The sequence below is a fragment of the Monopterus albus genome, unplaced genomic scaffold (assembly GCF_001952655.1).
Source record: "Monopterus albus unplaced genomic scaffold, M_albus_1.0 scaffold172.1, whole genome shotgun sequence".
NCBI classification, from domain to species: domain Eukaryota; kingdom Metazoa; phylum Chordata; class Actinopteri; order Synbranchiformes; family Synbranchidae; genus Monopterus; species Monopterus albus.
Window position 1 is genome coordinate 75,004 of NW_018128052.1, and position 12,493 is coordinate 87,496.

General features: G+C 42.9%; 1 protein-coding gene across 1 annotated transcript in view; it reads left to right on the forward strand.

Moving 5' to 3' along the window:
- The window catches only part of camsap2b (calmodulin regulated spectrin-associated protein family, member 2b), a 29,210-nt gene continuing 16,717 nt past the window's right edge, over positions 1-12,493 (forward strand). The window contains exons 1-4 of the mRNA XM_020615970.1: positions 1-629; positions 4,570-4,829; positions 10,382-10,561; positions 11,342-11,425. Coding sequence (XP_020471626.1) covers positions 491-629; positions 4,570-4,829; positions 10,382-10,561; positions 11,342-11,425 — 663 coding nt within the window. The 5' untranslated portion in view covers positions 1-490. The remainder of the gene's footprint in view (positions 630-4,569; positions 4,830-10,381; positions 10,562-11,341; positions 11,426-12,493) is intronic.

Consider the following 12,493-nt stretch of genomic DNA (forward strand, 5'->3'; position numbering starts at 1 on the left):
AAGCGCAGAGGAGACGCCGCGGAGACGGGAGGAGGCAGGAAAACAGTTAGGAAAGAAAAATACCGACATGGACTCAAACAGCCTCTTTGGGTTATGTGTGAAGCTGTTCCCTGGTGCCAGGCTGTAGTCTTCCTCCTCTGCCACACAGCTGCTCTGTCTGACAACCTGGGGTTAATAATGTTAGGGAATAGAGGAAGTCTTCAGAATTCCTGCTTCTAAAATTTGCTCTGCCGTTAGGATTCAGGGACAGTCCTAAAACATCGGAAAATAAAATTAAGGACGGTGCTCATGTAACCGAGGAGCGCCTTTTGTAACTCCTCGTGCGCTCCAGCATCAGGCCACGTTCAAAGTTTTTTTTCCCTTTTTCATAAGAAGGGGAGATTTTGCTGCATTGAATTCCTTAGGACGGGATGTCATCCGCAGTCGGGAGGAATCTCTCTGGTTGAGTGAACCTCCGGCTGCAGTGTAGCGGGTTCCTGACGGAGAGAAGATGGGAGATGCGGCAGACGACAGAGGGATGAGACGGACCTTCATTGTCCCTGCCATCAAGAGCTTCGATCACTACGACTTCACCAGGGCCAAGATTTCATGCAGCCTGACGTGGCTGGTGGCCAAGGCTTTCGGCTCGGGTAGGTGGCGCCTCCGGATCGTTTTTTTTTTCTGGATGAGATTAGTGCAAAACATAGTTAAGATAATCATCTAACATGTGATAACGCGGCCTGATGTTTGACCCAAGGGGTTTACAGCTGGGACTATGTTGTAAACAACAGCCTGTAATCAGACAATCATTGTCACTGCCACTAAACCAATTAAACCACTTGCTTATTTAAGAGTCCGCCCCCCCCCTTGTTGTCATAAAGAGGCATATTTATTCTCATTCTATTCCATTTAATAAAAATAAATCAGAATTGATCTTTAAAATACAAGGACAAATGTCATATCCTTATAGTGAGAGATATCAAACCGGTATTTTGGGCTTAAATAAGGCAACATTTATGTGTTTTGTTTATGTTGCAGTTTTCATACAACAGTCCTGGAAATTATAGGTCAAATCTACTAGATCACTACATCATATCATGGGGCTAACCTGTTGCTTGCTAGTGTTAATAACCCCCCACTTCAGAAGTCAGGCCAAACCTATTATGTAACATTCACTGCCCACAGACCTTCACTGTCAGCCTTTACCATCTGATGGCTAATCAACAGACAGGGACTTAACCTCTGGTCGGTAACTTCAGTTTAGGACTGCAGCTATTTATAGTTATCACAAATGTCAGAAAATGTGATGCAAAATACTTGATGTGACCCTGAAGCGACATTCTGAGACAAACACGATTTAGACAAACAGAAATCCACCTGTATTTCTCAGTTAGTGAAGCAGGTAAACAGATCATCTTTTGGCTGTTCATAAGTCAGATGGCTTCTGAAATAAAATCTGATCCTCTTGTTTTACTTGGAGGCAGTCTAAAGGTTAAATGTTTTAGTTGGCATCTATTTTACTGTAACTGTTAGGTTTTTTTTTATTTTCTTGACTGTAATAACTGTTATGCTTTCATGCGGATTTGTGTGTCAGTAATCTCTGTTTATACATGAATGTGTGTGTGAATCCCAGCTCTGGCCCGTCCCCTGTCCTCACTGTAGTCTGGAGACAGCTCTGGCAGGCTGACCTCACAAAAACGACAGAGTAATTCCAGCCGGCTCAGAGCGCAGCGGTTTTACTCCAGCTGTTAATGAATGTGTTTAACAGCTGCTCCTCCATGTACAGCACTCGGAGTCTCTGAGCGGTTGCCACAGAGACAAACCTAGAAAGAGAGGGATCAGAAAAGACACCTCTGACTCACACCCAAGAGTGTGTGCCATAACAAGGCTGCACATGACTCCTCTCTCCCTCTCAGAGTGTGAAATGGTGGAGGGACATACACGATACCACACAGCAACATGTGAGAGTGCCATGCTTATTTCTACAAGACCTGCACTCTTAGCTTACTGCTAACTGATGCCTTGTTTTTTTTACCCCCCATCCCTCCAGCGACACAGTTTCAGCTCCCAGCACCACCGAGAACTGTGGCCCAATTCATAACCAGTCCTCAGAGCCTTGTTTTGGCCTAGTTTGGATGAAGGAGCAGTGGTTTCAGTCTGGTGATGCTCAGCTGTAACAACTTTCTCATCAGCTGGAACTCTGCACTAAAACTGATTTGCATATGCACACATTTGTGCTAACAGAGACACACGGGCAAGCAAACTTTATTTATGCAGCGCTTTTCAAAACAGAAGTGTTAAGAAGAAAAGGGGAATGTGGTTCTAAAAGAGACAGAGAAGAAGTTATATAAAAGACCAGCACAAGTTTGGAAACACTTTCTCATTCAGTTCAATGAGAATGCATGTCCGAACGTTCAACTGGTAGTGTAGGTGTACGACTCTCACAAAATGTGTGTATTAAGGCCTGGACTGATGGTACATAATCCAAAAAAGAGTGGGAGACTGCATTTGTACATGCAGAGTTTGGCGAGTGGGTGTGTAATGAGCGCAGCTTTACCGTCTTCATACTTTTATCCTAATGTGTCTCCACATTGGCATCGTATGACCAAAAACAAGGTCCAAGGAGAGTGACTGTTGGACGTGCATTCATCAGACAAGGCCTAAACTGAGTGATGGTGTTAGTAAAAGTTTGCTGGATGTGTAAACTGGCAAGTGTTAGCTGACAGGTTCATTAAGTTGGCTTAAAAGGTGATCATATGTCAGTATTTACTGGTTCCACTGCACCCAACAAGTCAATCAAATCTGTTATTACAGGACTAAAGTCATGGTTTGTATCAAATGGAAGATCTGGTTTTAAACTTGTGTGATCATCACCAGTTGGCAAAATAGATCACTAAGATTTTGTTCGCATGCAAAGTGCGGTACGCCAGCAGACGCCACTGACCCTGATGCTGTGCATGCTGAGCTGTGATCGCCGGGTGCTCCAGGGGAGCAGTCCTTTCCGTCCTTCCTGTGGCAGCTACTTCCTGTCTGTTTCCTCTTTGATGGCCAACACAAAGGAGATGGTTTTTACTTGATGAGGCAAATTTTCATGCTCGCAAAAAGTGTGTTCTTTGTGTAAAGACTGCATTGTTGTAGCCTGCTCTTTTGTTCTTTTTAATGTTTTTTAGACGCCATTAAGCATAAAATCGTAAACAGATGAACTTCGGTTGCCATTGTTCTTTAAAGAGTCTGTGTTTTTAAAATGCACTGTATTACCTCATACAAACATCACTTCAATGACTGAATCCTTTAAGTATAACTTCATTAATCATTACAGACATTCTGACAAAAGTTGGATCGATTTTAATATGTGGCTACACACAGTAGGGATTACTATAAAGTACATGCTGAAGATAAACATCTGCCTGTTGCTTTAAATCTGTCTTTTCATCAGCCAGCACAGAGGCATGGGGGTAGGCTGCACTAACCACAGCTCCTGGAGAACATCTGAGGTGTGATCACAAGATTAATAGATGTTTTTTTTTCTTCATTGAACTTTAAATGTCTGATTTTGTTGTTTTGTTGAGCCCTTTTGCTTCTGCTGGTATTTTAGGAGGCTAAAGAACAAAAAACTGTATAAATTCCCTCAGTGTCCTTTGTTTCCCTCAGTGTGATTCAGAAGCAGGCAGAGAGGAAATGACACTAGGAATACACACTCATAGTGGAGCGCACATACAAGTGTGCTCCCGTACACACACATGCACACACACCCGTACACTCATTCCTATACAAGGATCTTGTCTGTCTAAACTAATACAACTGGGGAAGATGTGCATAGACACAGTAGGAATGTCATTCAGTGATAGATTGACGACTAGTAAAGTTTAGCTTTGAGTCAAAATATGTGGTAAACAACAGTATAGCATGGCGATATGATGAAGACTGATTGTTAGAAGTGTAGCTGTGTGTGCTTTTTTTGTGCAGCTATTTTCTTCAAATCTAATTTACTGGATGAGGTAACAGAAAATAAAAGGTAGTCCGTGCTTTGTAACATACACTTACGCCAACACGTGTAGACTACTGATAGTTGACACATACAAACACTTAAAAAAAAAACGAAAACACACATTAACTCTGTGTTCACAAGAAGCCAGTAAGATAACAACAAAGATGCACATGAAATTGCTGTGCTTATTATTGTAATAGTGCAGCCTTTCCACAGTGACTATCCTTATGGCTTACAGTAACTCATTTTCTTCTGTTTTTTCTTGAATGATTTCTTTTCAGTGATGATGTTCAGGAGGTTCTGCCATGTATAGTGCCTTCTCAGGATGTACAGTATGTGATTGTACATGTGTAACAAGCTTGGAGCTGGTTGTTGCCATAAAGGAGCCACAATATGGGGAAGTCATGGCAGCAACAACAAAGATATTAAAATGTAGAAAGGGCGGCAGTATGACTTTCTTTATTGCCTAAAATGATTGCTTCTCTGTCCATGATGGTGTCTCGGCAGCGATGCAACTGGAGGACAGGAGGTCTCTCTCTCAACTCAAAAAGATGCCCTAACCCAGCTCCTCTCTCCTCTTCTGTCTCTTTCTCTCTGTTCAGATGAGGTACCAGAAGAGCTGGCCGAGCCTTTCTACAGGGACCAGTACAACCAGGAGCACCTGAAGCCACCGGTGGCCTGCCTGCTTCAGTCTGCAGAGCTCTACTGCCGGGCAGGAAGCCTGATCCTCCGCAGCGATGCTGTCAAACCTTTACTGGGACACAACGCTGTCATCCAGGCTCTGGCTCAGAAGGGCTTGTATGTCACCGACCAGGACCGACTGGTCACGGAGAGAGACCTGACCAGCACACCTATACACATGGTGAGTAGAAATGTACTTCACACAGGCCATGATTGTGTTCAGATATCAAATAGTTGTAGATATCATACTTTTCTTCTGCATTCGCTGCAGTCTTTTGTACTGCACTTTATTCTGTCATTGTGCTGCCACCGGGATCCATCTCGTACTCAAGTCCGCCTGGCTCCAATGCACGTTTGTGTTTCATTGCACAGGGTGAGCATTGCTATCACGTAGCTCTGACATCTTCTGCATAACCAGAATGGACGCCAACAGTAGTCACACAACAGAGCAAACATGGCTTTCTTTTATTTCTTTGTAATGCGCTGCTGCATCCTTCTTCTTTCTTTCTTTTTTTTAAAGAAGGCAGGTCTCTTAAAGTACACTTACAAATACATAAATATGTACATCACAATTTACCAGAACTCAAGATTATGTCTCCACATTGCTTGATTTTACCAACAATCCAAAATCCAAGCATATAACATTTACAATGCTGTAAAACAAAGACATCTGAGACACTGAATCCAGCAAACATTTTTGCTTAATAAAATACTTACATTGAATATCTAGAAGTGTGTTATATGAGTGTGTGTTTGTAGCAATGTGAGTACCGCTCCATGTGTCCTACTGTTAGACCATCCTCCTGTTGAGACAAAAACAACGCTAATGACGGGTTTCCTATAGCAACCCATTAGTCACTGTTTGGCCTCTGTGTCACTAGACAGCACAGGCCAAGAGATGTTTTAGTAGTATGTTGTTAGTACCGCATCCAGAGCTAGACAGAGGACCATACTAAGGCTGAAACTTTCATTTGTTATCATTATTGACCAAAAGGCCAAAATGTATACACTGATATAAAACAGACAAGCAGCAAATCCTTTCCTTTGAGAGGCTGGAATAAGCTAATTTGGGGCATTTGTGCTTGAGAAACAGTTTAAACAGTTATCATAACGGTTTGATAATAATAATTTCTTTGTGATTAACTAATCGATTAATTGACTCATTGTTCCAGCACCTTTTAGTGGCTGTGAGAGGAGCCCTCAAAGTGTTAATTTATGGTATTTAAGGAGGGTGAGTCTGTGGCAGACACACTGATAAGCACATGCACAGCTGGCACTTCTGCTGATGCCAAAAGGTGTCTGCATTGCAGTGGCCCCCCACACACACGCACACAAACTCACACTCCCTCCTGCTCTCACTCCTGTCTTTCCATCTGTCTTCCAGGTTCTCTCCTCAACTCTCTTGCGTCTCAGAATCACTTTTTCCAACTTTCTTCCTTCTCTGTCTCGTTCTGCCTTCCTGCCGGGGTCTCTATTTTTCTCTGCCCCACCTCTGTGTCATCCAGAGGCAGGGGATTAAAGGTGCACAGGAAATCGTTATCTCCTGAATACTTAATTGAAGCTCTGGCGCATTTTGTCCAGCCCACTGGTGCTCACACATCTTCACTGAAGTTGTAGCTGCATTTTATTTGCCTCCTGCTTGTGCTCTCTGTTTTAACAGCCCCTGACATTAGGGGCAATTTGCTTATGTTGATTGTGCTCACTACATCACCCACTGTTTGGGCAGTGATTTGGTGCGGTGCTTAATGATCCTGCAGTGTGTCCTTGTCCTTTCACACCTGTAAATGTGGTATGTGTAGTGTGTATACCAGGTGATTTAGTGACACTGTGTAGTAGACAAGTGGAGTCTACAGCCCACTGGCTCTCTAACACCCTGACCTTCGTCTGTGTTAATTGTGTCCATCTTTATTGTTACTCTGCCTCTGAATTCATTAGGTTGGTAGTAGAGGAACTGTGTGTGTGTGTGTGTGTATTTGTGGACTCAGCAGGATAATTTCAGTCACGCTAAAGTCGAGCCTTTTCATTGTGGGTTATAGCTGCAGAGAAAATGATGACCACATGGTTTTCCAAATACTGTACAACACTAGAATGTCTGGGAGAAGGAGGAGTGTGGCAGCCTGTCAGGGGGCGGAAAGATATAGAGAAGGAAGGAGGGAAGGGGGTGGATTTTAGGAGCTGCCATTTGGTTACCATCCAGGAGGAATGATGAAAGTAGAGCAAGAAAGAGAGGAAAGGGTGAACATGGAAGTCTACTAGAGAAAGAATGGAAGGGGGAATTGGGGAAGGAAGGCAGGAAGGAAAGATAGACGAGGGAGGTAAAGCCTACAGAATTGCTTACTTGGTGGGTATTAAAAAGTGTGTGCCAGAGAACGAGAGCAAACAGCCCACTGTGTATATGGCCATCTGGAACAAGGGCAGAAGAGGAGAAAAAATGGAGAAGAGAGAAGAGCAGAGTGTGTGGAGAGCAGGGAGGGGAGGGAAGGAGAAGGAAGGCGTGATGTGCGCTACTGCAGTGCTGTTGAGGGTGGGGTCTCGCAGTGAGTCAAAGCACGTCTGGTACATAAACGAGAGCCCCCATCCCCCCCATCCTCACACCTCCAAAGAGCTGTAAGACCTCTAGTGAAGTGTGCAAGTGTGTCCTTTCCTAGCTTTACTGTCCTGTTTCTCTTTGACTTCTCTCATACACATGCTCCGCACTGCTTTCTCATCCGAGCGCTTTAACACTCGGACAAAAAAGTGACAGAGGAGACAACGCCTTCATCTACAAGCTTTTGTGCTGAATGACACTGAAAGATTTGAAGCATTTTATGGATGTGTGTGAGAGAAAGATAGCAAGAAATGGCATTATTTTTAGTAGCAGTTTGGACAATTACACCATAACTGTCAGTGTACACTAACATTTTAACACAGCAGCCAGACAAGTAGGTGTAAATTTTTGCAGCAAAAGCACTTGTGTTGCTCAGATGTAGACCATTTCTGAGTGTGTAGCTGCATTGAAGGGGCACTTGTGATGTTTGTGGTGAATGATACTACTTTGATTATCTGTTTGTTCAGCTGTATTGTGCTTTTCTTTGCCTTTGATCAAGGATACACACACAAACCCAGCCAGTCAACGGTACTGAGAATGAATACTGATGCTCCTGTTAGACAGTGTGCATAGGTGTACCACAGCTCTTTAGGACCAGTGTCTGCCTTTCCACAGCCTTATAAGGCGTGTCTCTCACCATGAGTGCTTCAGACTTGCTTCTTTGCGTGCGCGCACACACACACACACACGCACACCGAAGATCTTTGTGAAGGGATAATAGACAGCACATGGCTTTTGAATCCATAGTATAGTGTCAACAGTTGGGTTTTTCCCCTGTGGATATGACAAGAACCAGTCTGTAGATATGTAAGCAGTGGCTCCACATACTCTCTGTGTCTGTTGGGCCCACACCTACTGTATATGTACATATGCACTCCACACATGTATGTACAGACATAGCACAGAATAAAATGTGATGTTAGAAATTGGAGGTCAGTCGATACCAAGGCCTTTCCAGTGTTATTAAAGGAATAGTTTGACATTTTAGGAAGTACAAACAGATGAGAAGATTGACACCACTCATGCATTTTAATTACAGAGCAAGTTGAGCTTAGCATTGTGTGTTCAGTGTTGCTTTCACACATGCAAAGCAGATTGAGAACTGCAGCAGTAGAGTCAAAGTAAAGAACAATCAGGATTTGATGAGTTTTATTGTGGCCAGTACTGGTCATTTAAAATATGGACAAATCGACCCTGATACATCTCTAAAAAGTCGACTATTCTCCTCCTTCTCAACCCCCATCCCACCTCTAATAATTTTAGGACAATCCTTTAGAAAATCTACAAAATATACACATTTGTGAATTGATGGGCAAACCATTACATTCCACTGTGGAGGCAAACAAAAATATTAACCATTTTGCTATTTTACATATCTGAATGAAGATGTTCGTTTAAAAAAAGAAAACTAAACTAACACAGTGATTTGTCACTCTCATTTAAATTCATGTGACTTCTCCACCCAGAGGTGTGAACACACAGACACACACCTTCACAAGCTTCTTAACATTAAAGATTTGGGGGTTTTATGCAAACTAGCTCAGAAAGGCTCCAGTTACAGGAAGAGCTTAGTGGGTTTTCATGAACATCATGTTTTCTGGATCTCCAGCTCCAGTCCAAGCAGCCTCGCACCCCCACCTCCCTGTCTTTCAATCAGTCAGTCTCGCTGTCACCCAGACTGGCCACTTTACCTCTGGAGGAGACTGCACACAATGTAAAATATCTGGCAATTTCCTGCAGATACGGGAATCAAAACAGTGTCTGCACACTGTTTCATAGAAAGTTTAATATCAGGCCTGTGTGATCAAGCACCAATCCAGACAATCTTGTTTACCCATATAATAAGATACAGGTATAGGAGTAAACAATTCAACATGACATGATATTTATTAGGTGCAGATCATGAGGATGAGCATTTCTATAAAGCAAGTAACAGTGTTTCTATCTATCCATTATCTATACGGCTTGTTCCTCTGTGGTGTTTTTTTACTTTTCACACTAACTTTGCTTCCTCTTTCTGTGTTTGTTAACTTCAGCGGCAGATCAGTGAAGGCACTATGCAGGTGTTTGCTATGTAAGCAGAGATCTGGTATGTGTTAGCTCAGCGTGTATGTAACAGATTCATTTTACTGCACCTAGAGAAAATCTTTCATGCTTTAAACCTGCTGAGGAATCCTATCCAAGATTTCTGGTTGCAGTTTCTCCTACCTTGCTTGTCTCATGGCAGTTGAAACCACTTTACACTCTTAAATGTCTGCAGAACTACTTTTATAGTACACACATGATCTCATTTGGAGTCATCCACTTCATGTGAGTGGTTTTACCAGCTATCAGCACCTACACAAAGCTTGACATTCTCCTGGCCTTTCTAATCCCATATCAGAACAGTCTGACCAACAGAACCTCCCCTTCCCTTTCCTGTCACACCACAGGTCTACTATGAAACATTCATGTTCTGTGTGTGTGTGTGTGTGTGTGTGTGTGGGTTTACGTCTGCTGTGTCTGTGCCCAACCAAACTGAGCAAACACCCAAAATCATGAAGGTGCTTTATGATTCATTCGACTAAATCCAGCAGACACAAATAAGCAGTGACACCTCACTCCACCGCAGCCTGTTCTGTCAAACATAGGCCTCTGTTCATAACCACACAGCCTCAAGTAACAGCCAGTGTGACCAAATGTTTCCCCAACAAGCAAACAACTGATCCAGTGCTACAGCTCTGAGCAGTGCTGGTGCTCAGCATCAGCACCACATGTTTCTCTGCCAGTTTAAACAGACAGTGGGTACAGAAGAAATATAACTGTTAGAAGCCAACTCCCCATGGAAACTCAAGTGTCATTAACTGTTCCTACATGTTTAAGTCTGACCAGATTAATTACAAAAATATGTCATGGTTGACACACTGCATGAATGCAAGGTGAATATTCAGTGTACCATTGAAAAGCAAACATTCATTTTTGGTTGAATGCTGTTATTCTAGCAGTTTTGGGGTAACTTTGCACTTAACACAGTGACCCACAGCTGACAGTCCATGTAATGTGCAAAAGCACAAAGAAGCACTGGCATGGAAGGATGAAGTTATCTAGGCCTTTATCTGGACTTAAATTAATCTTGTGACTGCTTGCTGCTGTGTGTCTCTCTACAGAGTTCCCATCTGGCACTCATAGATACCCTGATGATGGCATACACAGTGGAGATGGTGAGTGTGGAGAGGGTGATGTCCTGCATCAACAGATACTTCTCTACTGAACCCTCACACAGTGACGGACACATCCAGGAGCTACCTTATGACACAGAGGATGCAGTCACCACCTGGATCAACAAGGTATGCAGAAGTGTGTACGCTAAACCACAAGGACATGTGCTTTTAACAGCTACACATCCAGGAGGCTTTTACAATGGTGGCTTTTTATTTGACACTTAGTTCTTTGTTTTACTCCAGATATGCTGTAAAAGACACAAGAGGTGCCGCTTAGTTCTTCAACTGCTGCTTCAAAATTTAATAGAACTGGCACCAACCACATAATAGTGTCAGAGAGATTTCCCAGCGATAACTCAAGCTAACCTCCTCTGGTCTGCTAAAGCAGGACTGGAGTCAAGAGGGCAGTAGCTGTGATTGTATTTTTACTTTATCTCATAATCTTACAGATTGTTTAGTCACTTCAAGTTGCTTTTACTGGTCCTGCAGGAGATTTCAAGGAAATTTTGACACAGTTGTCTTAATTTTACTGTGTTTAAAATAATGGCGCGAGCCCCAACATACACGAATTAATCAATTAAACATACGGTTATTGCCAGCATTTCAAACCGAAGAAACTTATGAGCTCCTGCCTTCATTTTACAGTCCAAAGACATTAAGATACACATGTAGGATTCATTTACACACGCATCCATCCATTATCCTTATCATTTTCTATATCCTGGAGCCAGACAGAAGGACAGATTGTTAAAACTGAATGAGGTGGTGGTGAAAAGTTTTACTTTGATGTGTGGAGCCTCTTGTACACCTGTTCAGGTTTCTCCTCTCCTCAACAAAAGTCACTATTCAGTGTGTCAGTGTCCACCATAGAGTTGTGAAATGTGACCTTGATCTCTCTCTCTCCAGGTGAATGAACACCTAAGGGACATCCTTGTAGAGGAACAGAAGCTGAGAGAGGTTTCCTTTCAGGACTCTCACACAACACACAAAGTAAGAACATGAATATGCACTAACACAAACAAACAACTGTCAGTTGCTCAAAAAAGAGGGTATTTGGTGGAACGGGTCACCATTTGAGAAATATGCTCATTTATTTTCTTTCAGAGAGGATCAATACCACTCTCGTGTCCATGTGTTAAATATGAAGGCACAGCCAAGACACAGTTAGCTTAGTCTGGCATAAAGATTGGAAACAGAGTCAGTCTATTTAAGTCCACAGGTAACAAAGTCCCAACTACGAGCACCTCTTAAACATGCCAGTTAATACATTTTATCAGTTATCACATTGTTTAATCAATACACTGTGACCAAATGTGAAAACAACAGCAAATCATTATTATATGTCGCTCCCTTTTCTTGGGCATGAGCACACTTGGTATGTACTGTACACACACAGTGCACAGTACACTAAATCAGAGGAACAGATGAGCTCAGTGTCAGACCAGCTGCAAAGAGTCGCAACACTGCTGTTAGAGGAGACAAAAATGTGCGGGCGGAGGAGGAGAGAAAGGGTGATAGACAGAGAGGGGCAGAACGAGAGAAGAAAAGCGAGGAGCAATAATGAGAGGGAGGGTAAAGGGAGAACTGACACCAGGGCGGGAGCGATGCAGAGGGGCACTCAGGAACTTTGTCAGCTGTAGCAGAAGAGAGTCAGCGACAGAGACAGACACAGTGTTGTTGTCCTGCAGGCCTGTAGTTATGTAAGGACCGTGTGACACAATGAGCTAGTCTACTGGGACGAACACTCAGCAGCCAGCTACTGTCCTCCTCCACTCACTAACCATAAGGCTACAGCACAGTGCCTTATCAGGGCACAACCCTCGCCTTAGGTCGGTTCTCTAAAACAGTGACAACAGGGTAAAGGTTGACAAATAGGAAAAGAAATATTATCTCACTGTGAGTGTGTGTACATAGGCAAAATTACATTCAACTAGGTAGGCAAAATCTCTGAATTTGGATAAAACTAAATTTATGGTATTTGGGAATCATAGACTAGATAATGAACTTCAATTGAAAATTGGGGGAGCTAATATAGAACGAGTATATGAAATTAAATTT